A 24,038-nucleotide genomic window follows, 5' to 3' on the forward strand; every position below is an offset into this window, starting at 1 on the left:
GCATCTTCACTGAATTTTTGAGGTTGCAGTTGCACTGCACGACATCCTCTTGGAGACTGTTCCCAGGTACAACAGCGTGAAGAATGAAGGACCTCTGGAACTGAGAAGTTCGACAGCCAGGCATATTTACTGCATATTAGACTCGAAAGTTGAAGATTTTTCCCCACTGGCTAAATTGCATAAAAATAGTTCTTCATTGGAGGGGTGGGTAGAGCTCTCGGCTAGCACGCTGTTGGCCCAGCGTTCGACTCTCCGACCGGCCAATGAAGAATTAGAGGAATTTATTTCTGGTGATAGAAATTCATTTCTCGTCATAAAGTGGTTCGGATTCCTCAATAAGCTGTAGGTCCCGTTGCTAGGTAACCAGTTGGTTCTTAGCCACGTAAAATAAATCTAATCATTCGGGCCAGCCCTAGGAGAGCTGTTAACCAGCACAGTGGTCTGGTTAAACTAAGATATACTTAACTTTTTATCCTTATTCGAAAATATTCATTACATCCAGTTTAGAATTTTTGTCAAAGAAAATACAAGACCATTGAAAGATCTATACGAGCATAAAACCTTTATAGAACTTTCAGCCTAAAAAAAAAATTGAAGCAGTCTTTCAGTAATCAATAAAGCAACGCTCTGGAGGAAAAGAAAGGACTTAAATATATTTCAATATATCTAGTAGCATTATACTTATACCTTACTAACAGTGTTAAGTCAGACACCCCAGTTATTCCTCTCTTAAAAATTCCCATTAGCGGGTCTCTTGCAGTTGCAATTTTTTTTATTATTCTGCTAGACTACTTATCATCGTTTTGTATGTAATCATGCAGCTTATCATTTTGTTTGTTGATTCTTTACTTATCGTTATATAGATGCTTTAGTTTTCATTCTTCATAAGTAATTAATAAATATGAGAACATTTTGAATTATTACTTTGTCAGATTATTTGTCATTTTTGCTGCACCATTACCCACTTTCCCTACTTCCAACCTTACCATTGCTCATTACGTAGGCCTAAAATATCAGAAAGACAATATAATCTAGATAATCATATGATAGATCATTTGTCTAAAACTAAAAGCAATATCCCTTGCATAAAAAATAAGTATTATGTGCTCTTTGTTTCAAAGTAAGTTGTTCAAAATGTGAAAATGTTTCGCCTTTATGTTTAATCCTAGCCCCTTTTTTTTCGCAGGTCGTGGAGGTTTTCACATACCGTAAACTTACGCGATGTCAAGCACACTATCCTCCCCCAGCCCTGCAATTTCGCCAGTGGCTGACACTGGCCACTTTCCTGACACAGTATGTGATTCCGTTGAGTATAACTGCAGTGGCCTATGTAGGAGTAACTCGAAGAGTGTGGTGGAGGGCCGTGGTTGGAGCTGCTACTCAAGAGCAACTGTCACTTCAGCTTCGAGCGAAAAAGAAGACAGTCAAAATGCTCCTGGTTGTGGTGGTTTTATTTGCCTTATGCTGGCTACCACTGAATACATACCATCTCGTTGTCGACTTTGGGGCCTCCGTGGGCCCATCACGTCATTCATCTTCAATCTTTTTCATATGTCACTGGTTTGCCATGTCTAACGTCTGCTACAATCCGTTTATATACTGCTGGCTTAACGATCATTTTAGGGCTGGTGCTAAAGCCTGGTTACGATGTGCTGCTCAAAAGGTCTGCTGCATTCCACTCTCAGAGGATGTTGAGGAACCTCCAGGGGCAAGAGTCTCCCGCCCAAGGGATTCCATCACATTGTCATCTTCTGCACTGGTTGGAGGTTCTTCTGTAAGGCGTAAGATTGGTGGAGGTTCAGTTCGCAGTAGCAGCCATGCATCTGACTTTCATGTGACTTTAGATGAATTAATGATTCCACCGGCAAATATTCGAGGTAACCAACAAAGATACAACGCAAATTCTATGAAGTATAGCAGCAAAAGAAGGAGAGGTTTCAGTCACGTTGAAGCAGCACTCGATTCTCATTACCGAGAAGATGATAAAGCTGTACAAACAGATGATTTAGATCCATCACTAGGGACTTCAAAACCTTCAGTGATTTCTTGTGATCATGTACAGATAGATGATTCAAGTCCTTCACCAGGAATTCCACAACCTTCAGTGATGTCTTGTAGCCATGGTTCGCACAACATTCCATCTTTAGAATTACCAAGAGTGGAAACAGACCCTCCGTGTATTCTCAACATCCAGCATTTAGAATCTCAAAGACCTTTGACTACGCATATATTGACAGTAAGGGAAATTCATGTGCCTGATAAACCTCAGCTTTCTGTGAGAGATAAAGAAATTGATAGAGAAATTCAGAAAAGAGATAAGGAAAGCACGATAAACTCACTGAACATTCTCCCAGAAGATAAAACAGAATTAGGCGCATGCCTTCAGCATGTGGAAGTAGATTCTATGAACACAGGCAATGAATGGGCTAGGCAAAGTCCAAGGCTTCTCCCAATTCCAGAAGAATCTCCAAAATCATGTCAACCAAGATTACCACATAAATATGTGGACTGTCAGCAGTCCTTTGGGAAAATGAACTTACTTGGTAAGTCTTCTCCTCCAGAAATTAAGGATAAAATTTTACAAAGGGAAGATTCTTCAGTTGAAAATATATCTCTTGCTGATGAACAGAACAAAACAAACAAGGAATATCCCAAAGAGTCTGTTTCTACAAAGAAACTTGCCCAAGTCCATGGAAAAGAAATCAGAAACCCTAGGAGTATTATAAAGGCAATTCGGGCTAATGTTGCGACATCATTGGCTAAGAAACTTTCCTTCCTCAACTTCAGAGGTTCATTGGTGACAGATGCTGTTAAAAACTGTGATGGAGTAGAGGAGAGGCCTTCATCTCCTAGTCTGTGCTGGTCAGAAGAAGAGACTTCTTCGGGTATAGAAGTACACAGATATATACCAACTACTTCATCTATTGAAAGAAGTGATTCTCTTCCCATATCAAGGAAATTTCAAAATCAGAATGTTACTCAGAATCAAGGGGCATATATGGATGTTATTCTTCCCAATGTAGTTATGGAATGCAGTAACGTTTGTGAATCCCCGTCCTCAAGGGAATCAGCAATTCAAAATCAAAACAAGCAACAAAGTATGACAATAGTGAGACCAGTCACAAATGGCCACAAATCAAATCCTTTTATTAACATCCAGCCCAGTGTACCAACTCCAGTTCTAAAACCTATACGTTCTCCAACAAGAACATCTTTTAGTGAGTCAAACATAAATGATCCTTCAGCTTCTGATCATTACGACAATTATTTAGTGGTGCCCGAGCACTTTCAACACTGTTATTCGTCCAAAATAGGCCCAAGCAGCGGTAAGTGTCCAAAACCTATACGCCACAACAGCAGTGTAAATATTGTTCAAAGTACCCGAGATAGTACTATGAATAATTCACGTGTCTTCCATCCAGTTCCTAGCATGAATGAAATTGCCATTCAGGCTTGTATACAGCCAGATTTACGGACTTTCTCAACACCAAATCTCAGTTCTTCCAAGAGCTGCCCAACTGTTACACAAGATTGTCTCCAGCCGAGCAGGTCTGTAACTTCGTGGGTGTTGTTTCCATCAGCAAGCCCACCAAGAACACTTTCTCCAGATGGGAATACTTCTCTCTTCCAGCAGTCATCTGTAACCCATGCCAAGAAGGAGTGAATAAGTGAAAGCCAAGAGGAAACACTTTTAGATACATTTTAGTAGCATTTGCTCTGTCCTCTACAGCGTCCATATTATGCTGTTAAAACAGAAGTTTGCTTTCTGTTACTACGTTTTGTATGTTTCCAAGTGTCAATATGATGCATATCACCCAAATAAATATTTGTTCATTTATATTGACTGGATTGAGTGCTCTTCTTTTGCACATAAGCGTTTAAATTTGAGAAATAGCATAATGAACATGACTTCTGTTTATATAATGATACCTTATTTGAAAAACATGATAGACTCCTAAGCACCGATTTCAGCTAAATCGTCAGTTTTGACGCAAACAACACAGTTCCCAAATTCAAATTTACTCAATTTTTTAGCTGATTGCTGATTTCTGGTAGTCAATGTAACATCAACTAAAGGTTTATGCATAAACAGCTTACTAAGCTTGGTTAACGAGTGGGATTATACTACATTTAGCCTTTCCTGTATATTTCAAAGATAAGCTATTTTTGGGCTTGGGTGTCAGTGCACTGCGTCTTATTACAAACACACAAACCATATATTTATGCTATCCTTTTCAGCCATCCTTCAACTATTTCTCTTGGCTGTTTTTTTTTTTTTTTTTTGCCTTTTTCTGGTATGCATCAAAGAACACATAATCAATCAATGAAATTAGTTCACTTTCCCGCGGAAACAGAAACCCTAGCTCGTAGGCACAAAGTTCTCTTAGCATAAAAGGCACTTCATACTTACACTTAAGGATAAAAACAGTCTACATTCAGAGCTCGACAGAAGCTTTCAGTAGTTCTCTTCAGCCATCCTAGTTCATCTTATCAATTAAGGAGGTGGTGCCAAGAACCACTCTGTGGGTGCCTGGTTAGCCTGTGGCAAGCTCTGGTCTCCATTTTCCCTAGGCACGAGTAACAAAGGATTATGAGAACAGTGGTACTAGTAAAGTTCGACAGAGCCACTCACAGCATGGCAGTAGTCACTGGTTCTATATGCCATCCATCCATCTGTCTATCCATCCATCCATCTATCCATCCTGTACAGTATTTTTAGTCTGTGTTCTCAATCCATCCACTTTTTCAAATGTATTTTGATAAGCCTCACAGCTAAGTATTTTTTTCTCGACAAGTTTAATGCACGCCATGTATATTATTTTGATACCTGTCTACGTAGTGTATATAGAAGAAGATTCTAAATTATTGTTCTCCAAAGGAAATCTTTCTGGAATTTATATGCAGTCAGAGAGTGAAATTAATTAGTGGTGGTAAATGTTCCGTTATAACAGTTGACTGTTACCCTCTTGCGTGAAAGATTTTTGCAGCGTTAAAATGGTGCCACCTTAGATGCTCTTGAAAAGGTAATATATTTTGATCAAGGAATATTTAACACTTAAATGATGGGAACATTAATCCTGTCCGAACCGGGTTGTTGGATCAACAAAAAAGCGTAAGGCTAACACACACGCCTCTGAATTGACGTGGAAAATAGAATTGAACGTACTCAGAAAATTAATATCATTCTAAAAGAAAAAATGAAAGTGACTGTGAATTTCTGTCGTGTCTGACGCGTGCATAACTGAAAAACACGGATACAGTTTGCAGTCTAATAATTTACAGAATTTGTGAATACTGTATTGTAATGGTAAAGTAATGCTACAGATGTAACACTAGAGAAAATATATTGTCGATAAGGGAACAGTGCCAAATAAATCAAATTTTCATGAGGTATATTTTTGTGAATTACTAATGCAAACGGAACACGGTATAAATGTTAGGCTATATTTCCAATACTCTATTTTAAAGTGGAAAAGTCTTCTAATGTTAGTTTGATGTAATGCAGGATAATTTCTTAAATTTCGTAACTGCTTGTAAAGGAATCCCTCGCCACCTATGGGCTGTGGAGACTTATGACTATAGCTATTGGGGGCATACTACTTCCTTAGAAATAACGTCTCATTCAATTATTGTTCGTTGTGAAAATGTTTCTGTCTTCCGCTGGTACGAGAGCTGAGATGGACAGTTTTTCAATTAAGATGTAATAAAATATGATTGTATCTCAATTTTTTGTGATCAAGAAATGTGATTTTAGTTTTGCCATAATTGTTGATCATCCGGAAATGGTCAAGTTAGTGCTTAACTGCGAGGAACTACTGTTGAACAGTTGAATTAAACAGTTTGCAGCTGAAAATTCGACCAATCTGGTACATTCAAAGAGAACTATTTTTCTGTGTGAGGTTCTTGGTCTAATGACACCTGGTCATCGGCAATCAGAATTGACGCAAACATGAATTTTACTTCCATTAAATCACAGTGCTTCCTCCTACAATTGATCGAAAGCATTCTTTGTTCATTTATGAAAATATTCATCAAATGTATTCCATGCTTGTTAGATGTTTATTTATATGTTAAAGTCTGTGAAGTATGTTCTCTATTAATGTAAAATAAATGAATAGAAGGAAAGTGCCTAGGATCTAAGTCTTTGAAGACGAACGGTGTTTACGGTGAGAGGTGGGAGACAAGGTCTAACGAATTATACCTTGGTGGAAGAGGTCCTGGGGTCAGTGTTGGTGGAAAAACGTGCACACACCATAGGCTGAAATATTTTCATGTATAGAAGTAACCACGCAGATTCAACCACGTGAATTATTCTGTAACTCCAAAAAAATGAAACCACGGATTGCAACGAGACGAGTATTATATATATATATATATATATATATATATATATATATATATATATATATATATATATATATATATATATATATATATATATATATATATATATATATATATATATATATGGTGTGTGTGTGTGGTTCACACAGCGACCTGTTCTCTGTATGTTTCATGATTTAAAACCAAGATAAATAAAGAATTTAACTTGAAGAGTCTTTAATAATTTATTTTCCCTTCCTTATAAAAATATGAATTTTATATACTTAAGACCTAAGGCATTAGTTTTGTAACATTGTACTAATAATCCAAGATACATCAACAGCTAACAATTGAATATTCAGCTGCATGCATTTCCCCCTTATTGAAATGGCTTCAGATGGAATTAACCTTTCAGTTTTCAGCACGTTTTCGAGTATGGGGATGCGTTTTGTCACTCGCTGCGACTCAAATTACCAGGTACGCAATTCGCCAGTTTGATAAAGAAATCACCGAACTGAAAGATGGGCTTTCAAAAATAAACAATGATGATGATGATAATAGATATTTCTGGAAACTACCTTGCTTTCCTACCCTGCTTCAGTCAATCTCATGAATCTAGCTTGTAAGGCCAATTGGGTGATCATATGTATGCAACTGTCTTTTTCTTCAGTTAAATGTCAAAAGAGCAATTAAATTTCATGGGCTGCCGTAGAGCCAGAACCCCGTGTAAGATCAAGGCTGTATTAACCAACGAAAACGTTTTAAAAATAATTATTTGCAAGGTAATGACATCCCAATTAAGCATATCTGTGCGTTTGTGATAAGAACTCATAAAAGAGGTGGGAAACACAAAAAAAAACTTTGATAAAAACATGGGCTGCCCTAGCCAGACCCCCGTGCCAGATCAAGGCTGTATTAACCAAAAAAACAATTTAAAACTAATTATTTGCAAGGAGGTGGATAACATCCCAATCAAGTATATCCGTGTGTTTGTGATAAGAACTTATAAAAAAGAGGGAAACATAAATAAAATTGAAATACAGTAAAAGTAGTGTCTCTAGGATATAACTAAGACACTGTCGAGAAACTTGAGGAAGTTGAGGTGCGCCGTTACAACGGTACAGTTTTGCCTTTCCCCGTGGACCCCGTCTACCCCGATAATCCCGTAGTGACAGATGAGGATTATTTGAGATAAAGGTATATTTCTCGTCAGTAAAGTTATTAATTGTAAGTAATTACCAGCATTCTTTGTATATTTCAGATTTTTAATTTAATCACGTTGATATTCAACTTTGAAGTTCGGTGACAGATTGTGAAAAAGTAAGAAAAGGCGATGGAGTAGGTAGTGCCTGTCGCTAGGTTCTAACCAATGATAGGCCAACCAAGTTAGCCGTAGGTTTAGGCTATCAGTCTTTTCTTTCCTTGGGAATCAGTGACCTGGTTATCTTTCATTCCTAGCACTCCAAAATCTGGGTAATGCCATGGTACTTTAATCTCTCGCCAAATAAAAGAACCATAATGTTTTCCGATTTTTTTTATCGTATGCATTTACGACTAGGCTAGCAGGCTAACTAGCTATTACTAGTGCAAACCACCCGGTTTGTGCTTCCTTACGGTAGCCCCCACACCCTGTATTAATTACAGCAGCCTCCCACATCCTGTATTAATTACAACAGCCCCCTGCATACTGTATTAATAACAGCAGCCCCCTACACACTGTACAAGTTACAGTAGCCCCCTACGCATAGTATTAATTACAGTAGTCCCCCACAGCCAGGATTAATTACAGCACCCCGTATACACTATTGATTACAGCAGCCCCTACGTGTTGTACTAATTACAGTATCCCCCTATACACTGTATTTATACTTTCTGGATACTTGTTGAAAACTAGGTTTTGTACTCTAGGGTAAACTAGACAATAGTGAATTGCACAAACAGCATTGATCTTGAATGCATAAACCACAAGATAAGTGTGGGATATATTAGCTCCATGCCTGTTTTTACCTTTTCAACTGGTTTTTTCTACACTTTTAGGAGTTCTGATACCTGGCGGTGCATCTGTTTGTTGTCGGCCAAATGGAATGTCCCTTCGCTATGTTTAGTACTGGCCCTGGGTGGGGGTTGGGTACCCATACGTTAACAAGTTATTGCACTTGCCAGACGGGATATGAACCGTTCGAAACAGACGTACCCGTGCTCTGTCTTGTGAAGATTGCGTATGGAAACCCCTTGTTGGATGGACTTGTGGGGTTAATTACAGGTTAATTACACTCGAGTGTCAAAAATTAAAGGTAAATTCATAATTAGCAACCAAAAAACTGTAGAAGAAGTTAAGTTAGAAGGCAGTCACTGCCGCAGAGCTACTATATAGTTCTACCGAAATATGCATGGTTACCGTTATAGGTTATAATTTGCATCGGTCACAAAAAAATTATGAAGAGCAAGTGTTTCACAAGACCAGTTACAAAGCTGCATCCAAACCATGTCTTCCCCAGTCTAGGAAGGGTAGAGCACTGTGAGTTATACAGTAAATTAAAGGGGTGAATCCTAGCACTTTTCTTAGCCTGTACATGTGCTTTTCACATTGCACAAAGATTTTGGCAAGGATGTCCTGAGATTATAGAAACTTATGGAAATCGCTGTAACGATATAGGCCAGTGGGGACTGAGAAATTTTATGGATCCCTCATACATTAGGGTGCATGTACCTCACTTACTAAACTAATATGTTTTCTCTTGCACTCTATACTGGAATGAAAAACACAGGAGTCATTTGGCATCTGCTGCTGTGTAATTTGTTATTGGCAAGAAATTGCCATAAAATAGGCTAATCAAGGTTAGGTGTGTAGCACTTTTTGTAAGCAGTCATAAGTGGTCTATTCAACAATGAGTCATTTCCATGTGCTTCTGTATGGGAAGTTGTACAGTTTTGAAAAATCTTGATTAACTGTTCCTTTTGAGTACAGAACTGTATAATGAAGGGAAGAACTAGGACGAAGTAAGAGCATATCCCATATTAAAGATATAAATGAAATAAAGTGGATTAGGCTCGAGCATTTATGATTAAAATTTTAGGATGAATTAAGTACAGGTTGACTATCACTAATCCAGCAATCAGTAGTCCGGAACAATCAGTAATCCGGCACAAATTTCAGCTAGATTTATTTCTAGTTTCCGCACTAATTTTCAAATTTCCTGGGCTGCGCGCTAACTGTGTTTTTAAACATCGCCGCCATTTCATGCCCAGTAGTTTTAAAATACATTCTCTCCAATTTTATTTACGGACGAGTTTCATCCATGTTGCTGATGCATGATAATTTATAGTCATTAACAGCTTGAACATTGTTTTCACAGCTTCAGCTACAACTTGCAGCTTAAAGTTACTGAAGCAGTATATTTCCGTGCCGATCTTTTCTCCAAAGTGAATAAGGGTATAGTGTAAAAAATATACCAGTCCTATTTGTACAGTACTTGACGTCATTTGTAACATAACGACAGTAATTGTTTGACCGTACGATGGTTGAAATACAAGCAAAACAGTTGTTATCCGATACGATTAATAGCAAAACAACAGTTTCCCGGTCGGTTGTTTATGGCTTTACGCATTTACGCAAGAGTATAACGTTACTGACAATACTTTTATCATTCTCTCTTACTTTTTTAACTAGCAGATGGAATAAAGAGATGGAGGAAAAGAAGTTGGTCTATTGTAAGTTGGTCTCTCTAGCTGCCTGCACCTGCGTGAAGTCTAAAAATATTTCCTAAATATTTTTGTATCGGTGTTAATTGCTAACCCCATCGTAAACTCGAAATACCGTAATTCGAGCACTACCTGTATTTGATAATTGTATTTTCTTTATTAACCAACTTGTACTGATTTTTGGGATACAGTATTTTAATTCTAAGATGAGGTGCCTAGCTGCTGTGTTTCGTGTATTCTAGCCTAATAAATGGCTAATCCGGCACCCTCCAGGTCCCAATGACGCCAGATTAGTGATGGTCAACCTGTATGTATTTTTTAAAATCTTGCAGTATTATAAGGAATACTTTGGATGCTAGAGGGGTAAAAAGAATACTAAATTCTGAATGTTGCTTGAATCTAAACTTTATTTTCTTCTTACCTTTCTGATATCCATAGCAATTCCTTATACTAATACTGCATCACTTAAAAAATATACTAAGTATAGAAAATGGAAAATTTAGAAAATGGGTATTCATTACATACTGAGTTGAATAAGAAGATAGAATTATGTAGGAATATTTTAAGAGTATGAACAAATATTCTCGTAATTGTAAGAATACATGATAGTTAATCATGAGAATACTAAGGATAATCAGGGAAGTGGTTAAAGAAACAGGCTCTTCTTCTTCCTCATGTTCTTCTGTTCTTTGCAAAAATTCTTAATAGTAGCAGAATAGGCACCCATAGCGAAATCTGAACTTATGGATGGCAAAGGGGAGTGCTCCGAACACAATTTTAACTTTTGAGTCTGTTCATATCTCTGAAAGTTCATAAGTTGAAAGTTTGTAGGTAGGGTAGTGTCTATATAATAGTATCATTGCAGTTATTTTTATTTTTACAATACTGCCAAATATACTTCATTTGTTTTAGTTGTTAGAAGAAATTGCTTTGATCAGACTTCAAATTCCACATGTGGTTTGCTTTTCCAGGTGTTTGACAAGGTTTTTATACCCGTTAATATTTTGCAGATGGGGTCTTTAACTGGACTTCTGATCCTCACCCAGCCAGTCCGTAGAATTGTGTCAACACTTCCCCAGGTAGGCAATTTATGATTTTTTAACTTTTATGGTACTGCATCTTGTTGGAGTCAGGAGTGTTTTTAAATTGTAGAATCTCTCTATATTGGACTCTTGTAAAGAAGGTTGAATCTCTCTATATTGGACTCTTGTAAAGAAGGTTATAGTATAAACAAAGTACTGGCCTACCAGCTGTATATCCTTTCTGGACGTTAATCGGTTTCTGTTAGATTGATATAATGTCCTACCCATTGGGCTTATGCCATTGTGTGATGTTTGTCAGTCATCCAGATTGAAAACTTTTCCAACTATAACATTTCTTTCTTGTCATAAATGTCTTTCAACTTCTTAGCTTGCAACTAGCAAAAAGGAAACAGTAATATTGCAATAGATAATAAGAAAACAGGGTTCTCAAACTGGAAAGAAAATTTTTTTTTTTACATCCATTGTGTGTATAGTAATTGCAAAGATGGTATAAGATGAAGCTCATATGTACTTCATAGATGCCTCAAAAATTTTAGTTTATTTTGACACATATTAGAGAAGGGTTGATGAACAGTTAGCTATCAAAAACTGTTGAAACTCAGAAAGTCATGAAGATGGATGGATGAAGACCCAGACCAGATGGGAATTCGGTAGAAAATGCTGAAGGCAGGAGACAACTCTTTTCATGTCTAAATTCATAAATGGAAAGTCTGATGTTTCATATCTTCTGATGTTAATGAAATTAGTTATTGAGAAACAGTGTCACTAATGGATGCTACAGAAAGCAGCAAGAGAAGATGCTGAAGATAAAGAGCTGTCACACAAGACAGATGACAAACTGCTTAATTCTTGCATATGAAGTAGCCACCACTCCTGGCTGTATCATCCAGATTAAACTGATATCAGACGCTTTACATTATTCAAAGAAATTTGGTAATTTGCTGTTACAAGTCTGCATGTGTTTGCCCATGTCATAAAAATAGAATAAGGTTGATCAAATGAGTAACATATTTTGTATTTTTTTCTTTTAAAAGTGTTACTAAAAAAAAAAATTTTTTTAATACTGCAGAATAGTTGTACTGATCATTCTGCTATGCAGTGCTATGCTGGGTGATTCCAGGGGGGTGGAAGCCCCTCTGGCCATGTCAGGATACAATGCCCTAGGGTAAGGTTAGGCTAAAGGGAGGGTTAGGTTAGGATGTTTTCCTTTTTACATGTGTCTCTGATCTGATTTTAAGATGGTCACGACCAGTGCATATAGTGTGCACAACTCCTCTGCACTGATACCAAAATTTGTTTAGCTCAGGAATCAATAGTGCTCTACTATTCTTTGGTAATTTACGTTGATGTGGTTTGGTCAATAAGGCTCAGTGTATGGAACTGTATATCACAGATAGCATGAGTTTGGAGTTACTTAAAGAAGAATGTACCTTTTTAAATAGTCTTCAGTTGATATTAAAGTAGATTAAACTTAAATTAAATTTTGCTGTAAGTGTTTGAAGAGCTTCTGTGAATTAAACATTATTTTTTAAATGAACCTTACCTCTCCATTATACTGTATAGCGGTTGCTTCCATGCCAGTGGTAGTAAAGGCTATATACAGCAATGGAGAGCTAAGTATTTAAAAAATAAATCTTAATCTAAGTATTTATATTTTGCCTAATATTATATGTTCTGCTTTCTTACTGCTGCTGAGGGATGGTCTGTCTATGGCTAACAGCTTAAAAGATTAACTTTCATTACCATTACTTGAAAAAATATTTTGGGATACAGGGAGTTAACAAATATGGCGATCTGAAAATATTTATATCTACTGTATATAAGAAGGGAAAGACTTCATGATTCATATTAAAAGAATGCTATAGAAAAGTTGGAAGACTTCTTTTGCTTATCTAGTTGCATGAAATGTTATCTGTATTAATCCAAAATGGTGTCAAGCAGCACTAAGCATCCATAATATGTTCTGGTACAGTGTACATGTACTAACTAAGTGGCAAAGCAAGAAAACCTTGCATGCAGACAAGAGACCACATTTAAGGTGCTCCCAAGGAAGAAAAACATATTGATCTTTAGATGGTAAAAGTCATTGCTTCGGCCAAGAGTACCTCCCCAGTATCAAAGACAGATGCCAGATTTCTCCAGATACTGTATGCCCTTTGGGAAATGGCATTGGAGCTGGGGAGTCATGGCCTCATAATCTAGAAGTTGCAGAATGTGCAAGGCAACTAGGGACAGGATATTACTGAGTAATACACAAGACTGAGTATGATATAAACAAACAACTATGCTGTGACAATACATGAACTGCTGCCTTTATGTTTTTACTTCTGATCACAGGTGATGGGTTATGGGACCATAAGAGCATTGAGTATCTTGCTCTTATGGTCCCATAAGCCATCACCTGTGATCAGAAGTAAAAACATAAAGGCAGCAGTTCTTGTATTGTCACAGTATAGTTGTTTGTTTATATCACACTCAGTCTTGTGTATTACTCAGTAATATCCTATCCCCAGTTGGCTTGCACATTTTGCAGAATACATTCCTAACTGTTGCTCCCTGACCAGCCTAAGGAAGCATTCTATTGTAACCATTTTTATCTGATGGCAGACAGGTATGTAGCTCGAATAGACTTCAGAATCTCAATATTCATTTACAGGTATCATCATCAATATCATAAACATTTCTACATCATCTTTTCCCTATATGGGGTTAGGCATGAAATGGGTTCTGTTCACTCTCCTTTGCCTTTGCGCTTCTGCCCGAGCTGTCTTCAGGTCTAGGTCCTCATCTGTCACTGTTTCCCTGATTTTCTTGTCACTACAGGTCTTGTGCTGCTATTTCAACATCTGCCACTTTTCTAACTTACTGTTTCTCATCGTATTCTCATCTCATGTCAAAACCATCTCAGTGTTTGAGGTTTCAGTCTTTTCCACCTGCTGGATACCACATCAGTCCTTTCCTCTACTACCTTATTTTTTCCTCTACTACCTTATTTTTATTACAACTTTCCATCTTACCCAGGGCATCGACATCTATAAAGTCCCATCATTTCCAAATCTCCTCCATTTTTTTTTTAGCAGTTTTAGTGTTTCTGTTGCATACATGATAAGTCTTTGCTTTTGTACTAATGGGATATTTTTATATAAGTAACTTACCAAGTAATTACATTGCTATTAGTTACTACTTTTTGTGGCAGCTTAAGTTTTAAAATTTCGCTGTAGCGCTCATATTGGTTTGGTGTAGGTAACAGACCCCGCCCACTTTCAGGGAAGAATAGGTACAACCGGCTTAGGTATCAGTTCGTTGTTGCTGCTCGTCGACTGAACATCGGTCGCTGGGTAGCTTTTGTTTTGATTTGTTTTCACTGGTTGTTTACGGATATTGCCGAATTTGGTGAAGTATGTTTTAGTTTTTGGTAGCACTGATTAGCTTTTTTCCTTAATAGTGACTGGATATGTCAGACTCAAGTGCTCATAGTATTAGGTATTGCAACAAGGGCTGCAAGATGAGGCTGACATCTGCTAAGTATGACACTCATACTATCTGCATCTCTTGTAGAGGGCAAAATTGTTCTCCTGACATTAACTGTGACAAGTGTAAAGAGAGAGAGAGAGAGACAGAGAGAGAGAGAGAGAGAGAGAGAGAGTAAGAGAGAGAGAGAGAGAGAGAGAGAGAGAGAGAGAGAGAGAGAGAGAGAGAGAGAGAGAGAGAGAGAGAGAGAGAGAGAGAGAGAGAGAGAGAGAGAGAGAGATGTCCTTTCGACTCCTATGACAGCCTTTTCCCCTATTCCAAGTCCTCTATCTCTACCTGTAACTTTTTTACCTGGCTCCCTACCTTCTGAGCCCAGTGCCTTAGCCAGCCTTGCCCAAGTAGATAAGTAGTTTAGTGTTATGGTAGATACTGTAACCCAATTGGGCACTTCTGTTAAGGTCTTCAGGAATCAATTGAGTGCAAAAAGTGTTAGTGGAAGTGTCGTCTCAGTGGAGGAGGTGGCTACTCGTCCTACTGACACTCCTAGACCTAGGTCCCTGTCAGGCTCCCCTAAACCTGGGAGGAGGCAAACCGAACGTCCAAGGGAGGTCGGTGGGGTTTGCCCATGGGTAGTTGCCCCCTCAAGCCTGTTGGCGGTCCCAGGTATCGACAGACAGTTGCTGGAAAGCCGTCTTACGGATCTCCTAAACTCGGTCCCTGTCAAACTCCCCTAAACCTGGGAGGGGGCATACTGTTGGTCCATGGGAGTCTGTAGGGGTTTTTGCCTCTGGATACCTCAATCGGTCCTGCTGTCTGCAGTTTTCGATGGACAGCTATTGAAAAGGCTTACGAGTACTGTATATGTGCAAGCCGTATTGGTGAGGAACCCCAATTCCGATGTGGGCAGGAGGCACAGTCATACTGTTGTAAAAGTCAACAGCTCCCAAGCACAATCCTAAGCTTACATGTAAGCGTTCCAGAGATCTAGGACAGATTTCTGAACCTTCTTGCAGCTTCAGGGACCAGGAAGACTCCCGATGTCTTCCGAGTTGCTTGTACCGCAACCCTTGTTTAAGAAGAGCGTCGATCGGCCAGCATCAGCCGAGTGCCCGGTGGTGGTGTGCTCAGCGTTGGCCAAGCACCCAGTGAGGGGAGGCAGTAATATGGCTGATCGCTCGTCTGGCGCCAGGTGGTCGGCTGGCGTCAAGCAGCCAGATGGTGGTACTGTAGTACGTTTCGAGCAATTGTTAGCACTCAAACGCCAGTGATGTAAGTTGGTGCAGTGGATTATGAGTGCCCAAGTGGAGGTGAGCATGCTGCCTGAGCCGAGCACTTCAACCACTGATCATCCTATGTGGGTGATCACTCGTCTGGCGCCAGGCGGTCGGCTGGAGTCAAGCAGCCAGTTGGTGGTACTGCTGTGCATTTTGAAAAATGTTCACAGCAACTGAACGCCCAGTGGATTATGAACACCCTGTGGAGGTGAGCACGCTGTCCAAGCCAAGCACTCCGACCATTGTTTGACACCAGATCATCATACGTCTCCTGTGAAGTCTCGCCGGACTCAGTTGCCTCACTCACCGCTCTGTTTGGTGCCGTATCCTGACAAGCGTTTAACATCTCATACCACTACTGCTGATTATCCAATGCAGCTAGTTTTGACTAGTGTCAACGTTCTGGTGGCGCAAGACTCCTCTCTGGAACCTATTCATCATTGTCTCAATAACATCTTCAGCCAAGATAGGCTTTTTGTCTGCAGAGTTGGGTCATGTAGTGAAAGACTTTTTCAAAGTCTTTGAAATATGCTGCTTCCTTGATTGGATGGTGGGAGCTTTGACAAAGAAGACTGAGGATTGCACAGCTCTACCAGACAATTTTACTGCAGACTGCCTAGGAATTTTATCCTGTGCGGACAAGGCGGTTCGTGATGGATCGCAAGAATTGGCTACTCTCTCTGCCTTAGGCATATTGAAGAAGAGGGAGCTGGGGTGTTCATTTGTCACTAGAGGAGTCACTCCTCAGAAATTGTCTGTACTCGTCGTCCCATTGGACCGAGATAGTCTGTTTCCCAGGGCTACCTTTGGAGCTTGTAGCTTCGGAGCTTCAGAAGACTACCCAGGACTTGCTAACACAGTCCACTAAATGCTCAAAGCAGCCGATTTGGACATCTGCGGCACCTGTTATTGTAAGGGTGGTCTCTTTTTGGTAACAGCGGCCTTTTCACGGCAACAGAGCAAGGTATTAGTCCAACCACACACCAAGCCCCATGCGGTGCGCACGGTCATCAAGTCATCTACCAGACCCTCTTCTAGCAAGTGAGGATCCGGTCCTCCATGTGCTGGTGGGAGCAAGACTTCTCCATTTTTGGAGGAAATGGGAAGTCAAGAATGCAGAACCATGGTGGATAGAAGTTTTGAGAGAGGGGTACTCAACCCCATTCAACTCAAAGCCCGCATTGGCGTCGGCGCCCATCAACTTGACAGCCTACTCTGTAGGCTCACAGAGGTTTTTTTGGCCCTGGCAAAGGAGGTTAACTCTCAGCTCAAAAAAGGGGCCATAGAAGTTGTGAAAGATGTGGAGTCAAAGGGGTTTTACAACCGCATCTTCATTGTACCCAAGTCCTGGACTTAAGTGCTCTGAATTTTTTTGCAAAGACCACGAAACTCAGGATGGAAACCAGTCAGTCAATGCTGTTCTACATTCATCAAGGGGATTGGATGGTTACGATAGACATGGAAGATGCAGGCAGTCCCTGATTTATGATAGGTCCGGCTTACGACGTTCCAAGGTTACGATTCTTTTTAAATATATTCGTCAGAAAATATTTCCTGGTTTCTGATGCATGTTCTGGGGTTATGATGCCGATCCGACGGAAGAAATATGGCTCCAAAATGGCAGAATAATCAAAATTTGGAGGTTTTTTTATGAAAAACTCGGTAAAAATGGAATTTACATAATTTTCAATGCACCAAAAGCATTAAAAGTAAGGTTTTCTTTGGATTTTTTATGATTTTCGAAGATTTTTCGGAACCATCGTCCTAAACCGGGGACTGCCTGTACTTTCACATTCCAGTCCACCCAGAATCCAGAAAGTACATGAGATTCATATTCCAGGGCAGGATCTACCAGTTTTGAGCCCTCTGTTTTGGTCTTTGAACAGCCCCACAGGTCTTTCACCAGGGTTCTCGCCCCAATAGCAAAGTGGCTACATTTGATGGGCATCAATGTATGCCTGTATCTCGACAACTGGCTCCTACACTCCCCGTCGAGAAACCGTTACATGGAGAACTTACAGAAGACTCTCCCTTGTCCAGGATCTGGGCCCTCTGATCAACTTTTCCAAGTCACAACTAGCCCTAACTCAGTCGATTGTCTGTTTAGGGATGATGATCGACTCTCAGAATTTTCGGGCTTTTCCGTCAGAGAAGAATTCTTTCCTGCCTGCAGACGATTCAGAAATTTCTCGTTCTTCCTTCCTGTTCAACCAGAGAGTGGATGAGCCTCTTGGGCACTCTTTTGTCCATAGAGAAGTTTATGCTGCTAGGGAGACTGCACTCAAGAACCCTGCAGTTCTTCCTAAAGGCCAGCTGGTGCAGGAAGATGTCTCCTGACTCATTTGTCTTCCCCATTACACCCGAATTCAAGAAGGACCTTGGTGGTGGCTGGGAGAAGAGAGATTCCTGGTAGGGAAGTCTTTATTCCCTCTGAACTCAAACCTAACCTTGTTCTCAGATGCTTCAGACCTGGGATGGGAGCTCATTTACAGGACTTGGAGTTACAGGGACATGGTCGCAAGAAGAAAGATTGCTCCACATCAGTGTAAAGGAGCTGAAAGCGATATACCTGGCCCCTCAGCATTTTGCTTCGGCCACACACAACAAAATAAATGCAATCCACTCAGACATGATGGCACTGGCCTATATAAGGAACCAAGGAGGCATGCACTCTTTCTCTCTTTGCCAGGCAGCCAGAGATCTCATTTGGGCCAAGAACAACCGTACACGGATCGTCACCCGCTTCATTCAGGGCAAGATGAACATTCTTGCAGACGTCGAAAAATCATTGTCTTCCCCTGTATTGCTCGTCAGTTCTGGACCCTCTGGCTTGGGCAAGAGGCGCAATGCTCCAGGAATGGTCCTACCTGAACATGTATGCCTTCCTGCCATTCAATATGGTGAGGGAAGCCATCAACAAGTTTCAATCTCACAGCAACTCGTCGATGACGTTAGTGGCCCCGTTTTGGCCGCAGAGGAAATGGTTCCCGGACCTTCTGAGCCTCTTAGTGGACTTCCTAAGACTTCTTCCACAGTGTTGAAGTCTTCTCAAACAACCTCATTTCCTCTGCTATCATCAAGGTTTGTCCACTCTTGCGCTGGTGGGCTTCAGACTGTCAGGAAGCTTGTCAGAGCAAAAGGATTTTCAAAGGCAGCTGTGGATGCTATTGCCAACTGTAGACGATAATCTTCATCCAATGTCAACAAGACAAAGTGGTCAGTTTTTTTTCTGAGACCACTTTAGCTCAAATAGCCGATTTTTTACTCTTCTTGAAGTCTTCTTGTGGCTAGCGACTTCAACTGTTAAAGGCTATAGATCCATGCTCAATTCTGTCTAGGCACAGAGGTTTGGATCTTACAAGAAGTCAGGATCTTAGTGTCTTGATTAAATCTTTTGATACTTCAAGGGAACACATACCATCTTCTATTCCTTAGAACCTAGACATTGTGCTTTGTTGGCTCTCAAGGCCTCTCTTCGAGCCTCTTTATACATCTTCCTTGAGAGACTTAACGAGGAAGACTTTCTTTTTTGGTTGTTCTAGCGACAGCCAAGTTAGTGGATTACAGGCCTTGGACAAGCAGGTTGGCTTTTCACAAGGTGATGCAGTCTGCATGTTTACCCTTGGGTTTTCTTGTGAAGAACGAAACCCCAGCCAATCCTTGGCCCCGTTCATTCTCTATCAAGAACCTTACAGATATCCTGGAACCTACAGACCAGGAGGAGAATTCTCTGTCTGGTCAGAGCCTTGAAATGTTATGGAGAGAACTAAGAGCATCAGAAGCCCCTCTTGTAACCTCTGGTTTTCCGTACAGAATATATCTCGCTCTACATCCAAGAATGCGTTATCCCACAGGGGAATTCAGAAAGAGGCCCTACCTTTATTGAAAGTTGAAGCCCACAAAGTCTGGGCAGTTGCCACTTTACTGGCTTTTAAATGTAGTCTTTCACTGTCAGACTATTCTTCAATCTACGAACTGGATGTGCAGATTTGTGTTTGCCTCTTATTTGCATGATATAGAAACCACTTATGAAAACTGCAGTACATTAAGATCGTTATCCTTGGCTGGCTTGGTACTGGGGGAGGAAGGGTAGGAGCATGCCTCCTGTTTCTCTATCTCCTCGCCTTGAATTTAGGTGATCGAGTTATGGGAGTTGGGGGTACTATGTACCTGGAGTACCCACCAGTCTTCAAATGGATGGGTTTGGTGTTTTACGTAAGGTGTAGGTAACAATATATTTGGTCAGATTTTTCTTGTACTGAGCCCAGGGCAAGGGCATACCCTTTTGTATAAGCTTTGGCAACCATCGGAGTACCCCTTGGCAGCAAAGCACCCACTAAGTAGAGGTGATTATCAGCTTTACTGCTGCGCCAGTACGGGTTGATGATGAGCATCGACCAGAGGCAGTACCCATCTGCTGTAGCCCTCTTAAAAGGTAAGGTTACAACAAGCATTGTCCAATGCTGGCTACCTATCTCTTTCAAATTCATATCCATTACTGAGTGTTTCTGAGTAGTTAGTGTCCATGTATCCCACCTTCTTTCTCTGTAGGATTCAGCAATGTAATTACTTGGTAAGTTTCTTATATAAAAATGACATTTTTTATAACAAAATAAAGTTTTATATATACTTACCAAGTAATTGCATGATCAGAGCCCTCCCGCCTCCCCTTTAATGGACATTATGCATGAGTGAATTGAATACCTAAACCGGTTGCACCGATTCTTCCCCGAAAGTGGGCGGGGTCTGTTACCAACACCAGAACAATATGAGCGCTACCATGAAATTTTTAAAGCAAGCTGCTGCAAAAAGTAGGAACTAATAGCAATGTAATTACTTGGTAAGTATATATAAAACTTTATTTTATTATAAAAATGTCATGTTTTCTCAATTCCTTTGTCACAATACAGTGTATCCAGATTGTGTATCAGTAACTCTTGTAAGGAATTTACATTTCCCCTTTTCTGTATCCAGATATTTAATTGAACTATTTAAGCCTAGATCTCTGAATCACATTTTTTATGATTGTCTTGATTTCTTGATAAACTGTCTAGGAATTATTTCAGGTGATATTATTTTCATTGTACCATAATTTTTTATTAGCAGTACTATATATAGAAGAAAGCCAATTACAGTAATATATAATTGTTGTTTTCCAGGTGCTTAAAGCAGCATCTCAACATGTCAATCAAACTCTGTATGTTCATCTAGACCCATTAGCCCAAGCGAAAACTTTGGGGGCAAAACAACAGTTGAGTCTTTGCAGCCATATTATCACCTCACTCTACTCTCAGTCTTCTTCCCAGTGTCATGGACTAGATGTGAGAGTCCTCATGGCTGGGTTTAAGGGCACAAGTGAAGTTCCCTTGAGAACAAAATGTGAAATTGATATAGTCTTATTTGATCAGCTTAAGGAAGGCAGTGAAAAAACTGACTTAGAGAAAAGATACAGAAGTTTTCTGCTTGGATGTAAGAGTGAAAAGATAATCCTTTTTGACAATCTTGAGGGCTTTGAATCCCAACCTCCAGAGAATATTGTCAATGAAGAAGCAAATAATGTTTACAGCAATGTTGTTTTAGGTGGAACATTTGACTGTATTCATGATGGTCATAAGATTCTTTTATCAGAAGCACTTTTAAGGTGCACCAAGAGGCTGACTGTAGGGGTAGCAGATGGTCCCTTACTTAAAAATAAAACCTTGAAGGAATTAATAGAGCCTTGCGAAGTTCGAATACACAATGTTAAGGATTTACTTAATGATTTAGATCCAAGTGTAGAGTATAGTGTAGTACAAATCCTTGATCCAATGGGTCCAGCTGGATGGGATAAAAGTTTGGAAATGATTGTTGTCAGTGAAGAAACAAAGAAGGGCATAACACTTATCAATAATGCTCGCCAGGAGACTGGCCTCAACCTATTGGATGGATATATCATATGCTTGGTTAATGATAAATGTAGAGCAAGTGATGAAGAGGAAATGAAATTAAGTGCCAGCTCTATGAGAATGCGATTACTGGGAACTGTACTGAAGCCTGTTAAGACCAATGATGCACTTCCACATTCCCCTTATGTTATTGGTCTCACAGGAGGTTCAGCAAGTGGCAAGTCCAGTGTTGCCAAGAGGTTTGCAAAGTTAGGAGCAGGTGTTGTTGACTGTGATAAACTTGGTCATGAAGCATATTTGAAAGGGACTAAGTGCTATAATGATTTAATTGAAGCCTACGGTAGTGATGTAGTGGGCAAAGATGGTCAGATTGACCGTAGAATGCTTGGGTCTAAAGTTTTTAATGATAAAAGTGCTCTAGAGCGATTGAATGGTATAGTCTGGCCAGAAATTGCACGCCTTGCAAAGGAACGCATAGATACCTTTTCCAGAGAGGGTTTCAAAGTTGTAATATTGGATGCAGCAGTTCTTTTGGAAGCTGATTGGGACAAGTTTTGCCACCAGGTAAGATAACATAATATTAAGTATTAAAGCTAGGCAACTTGTTAGAAAGTACTGTACATTGATCAAGTTAATTAAGCTTTTGAGTTGAGTTAGAAAATACAGTATTTATTAAATCTATGTGTTAATCTGAAAACCAGGATACTTGTTTGGAAGTACTTTACCATGATCAAGTTAATTTAGCTTTTGAGTCAAGTTAGAGAATGCAGAATTTATTAAATTTATTTTTAATACACAATGGTCGTTTTCTGGAAAGTATTTATGATTTCTGAATTGGGATCATGTCATACCAGTGTCTTCCCCTGAAATTTTTACTGGAGGATAAGCCTTTTTATACGATCAGCCTTCATTTGTATTTGTATAAGTTATTGGGATGCTTAAACAAAAGGACACTTTGGTAGGTCCTCTTGCCTTTTAAAACAAGGTTGCTATTAATGCACATTTAACATTGAGTCATGTTAAAGACCACAGATATTGTAATACACTCCCTGAACACCTGAACTCACCCTTAATCCCACTAGCCCGAACAACTCTCAATTACCCATCCCACTAGTGGGAATTTTAACAGCCAGCATTACCAATGCTGCAGGAAAAATCTTGTCACTTGAGCTACCATAACAAACAGTTGGCAATGCTGACACAGGTGTGCGCCGACACGCCCCATTTTCGTCAATTGCTTTTTGTTCGTGCTGCTGGAAGGTTGTTTCCTTCTGCAGTGCGAGGTTTTAATCCTATTGCCTGACTTCTCTCTGTATTTTGGACTTGTGGTGAAGACCTGGATTACATTTAACGGTTTTTCTCCTGGATTTTCTGGATATCTTCGACGTGGAACGTCTTTTGGATTTGGACTCGCTGGTTCCCAATCTCGATTATTCATCATGGACTTTTTCACCTTCTACTACCGTGCCATTGGCTTCGACGTTGACCTCGACCGCCCTACGACGGTGGACGCTGGTGCTCATTGCTTCTTCCTGCAAGAGACAGATGAGTACCTTGAGATACGATAGACATTCTGTCAGCTATGTAGGAAGGTTAAGTGTGATGTGCAGACTCATTGCGTTGAATGTTCCGATTGGAAGGCACAAGAGATGGAGGATTACATTTATCATCCAAGTCTTTGGCTAGTAAGGGCGGCGAACGTCGGTCAGATTCTTCATTGCCTCAAGTATCTCAGGCTTCTGCTACAGATCAGTTGATGGATTTAGTGAGTTCAGAGGTAGTCAAACTGTGAGGGAATTTCAAAACACAAAAAAAAAACAGTACACAACACTCACTTCAACATTTCTCGTGATAACATGACAGTAGTACTGTTAGGATGTCTAATCCTTCTTCCTCAGGCCCCCGCCTGTTCCAGAACCAGCCCTAACGGGTGCTGAGGCTAATGGAGAACCGCAAAGCCTCCGAGTGGATAGGTTCTCCGGCCCTCTCGGTGCGGAGCAGGCAGTGAAGGATCCCCCCCCAACCCCCTTGCAGTATTGATAAATTTAATGTTGATAGTGTTAGTCAGGATCAGGATCTAGGTGTGATAAAGGAGGATAGGTCTGGGTTAGGTAGTGAGGAGTAGTAGCAAAGGTGCAGAGTCGCTTCTGGACGGGTTCGTTTCGGTTCAAGTGGTGTTTTTGGTGCTCCGCAAAAATTTCGCTTCATCGCCTTCTCAGTCTGGCTCAAAGTCTCAAGTCAATGTTTTCAGTTCCAGTGGTGCAGAATCCTGCTTCTCAACTACCAATTCACTTCTGACTGTTTCTGAATCTCCTACTGTAGAGATTTCCCTCTCTGTG

General features: G+C 40.0%; 2 protein-coding genes across 5 annotated transcripts in view; both read left to right on the plus strand.

Moving 5' to 3' along the window:
* Positions 1–6,352, plus strand: part of LOC136835006 (uncharacterized) — a 49,021-nt gene extending 42,669 nt beyond the window's left edge. For all 3 annotated transcript variants that reach the window (XM_067098018.1, XM_067098020.1, XM_067098019.1), the window contains exon 6: positions 1,187–6,352. In XM_067098018.1, the coding sequence (XP_066954119.1) occupies positions 1,187–3,664 (2,478 nt within the window). In that variant the 3' untranslated portion in view covers positions 3,665–6,352. The remainder of the gene's footprint in view (positions 1–1,186) is intronic.
* A 1,047-nt stretch (positions 6,353–7,399) lies between these two features.
* Ppat-Dpck (Bifunctional Phosphopantetheine adenylyltransferase - Dephospho-CoA kinase) lies at positions 7,400–22,515 on the plus strand. 2 transcript variants are annotated; one of them, XM_067098022.1, is made up of 3 exons: positions 7,400–7,521; positions 11,037–11,105; positions 20,974–22,515. In XM_067098022.1, the coding sequence occupies exons 2-3, from the start codon at positions 11,037–11,039 to the stop codon at positions 22,270–22,272; spliced, it is 1,368 nt and encodes a 455-aa protein (XP_066954123.1). In that variant the 5' UTR covers positions 7,400–7,521; the 3' UTR covers positions 22,273–22,515. The 2 variants fall into 2 exon arrangements, with proteins under 2 accessions (XP_066954123.1, XP_066954122.1); XM_067098021.1 differs by having other exon boundaries at positions 7,415–7,551; positions 20,974–22,311.
* The last annotated feature ends 1,523 nt before the right edge of the window (positions 22,516–24,038 follow it).

The sequence above is a fragment of the Macrobrachium rosenbergii genome, chromosome 54, assembly GCF_040412425.1.
Source record: "Macrobrachium rosenbergii isolate ZJJX-2024 chromosome 54, ASM4041242v1, whole genome shotgun sequence".
Lineage (NCBI taxonomy): Eukaryota > Metazoa > Arthropoda > Malacostraca > Decapoda > Palaemonidae > Macrobrachium > Macrobrachium rosenbergii.

Coding starts and splice junctions, on each gene's coding strand:
- Ppat-Dpck (XM_067098022.1), top strand. CDS start 11,037: ATGGGGTCTTTAACTGGACTTCTGATCCTCACCCAGCCAGTCCGTAGA. Junction 11,106..20,973: donor TTGTGTCAACACTTCCCCAG/GTAGGCAATTTA, acceptor GTTGTTTTCCAG/GTGCTTAAAGCAGCATCTCA.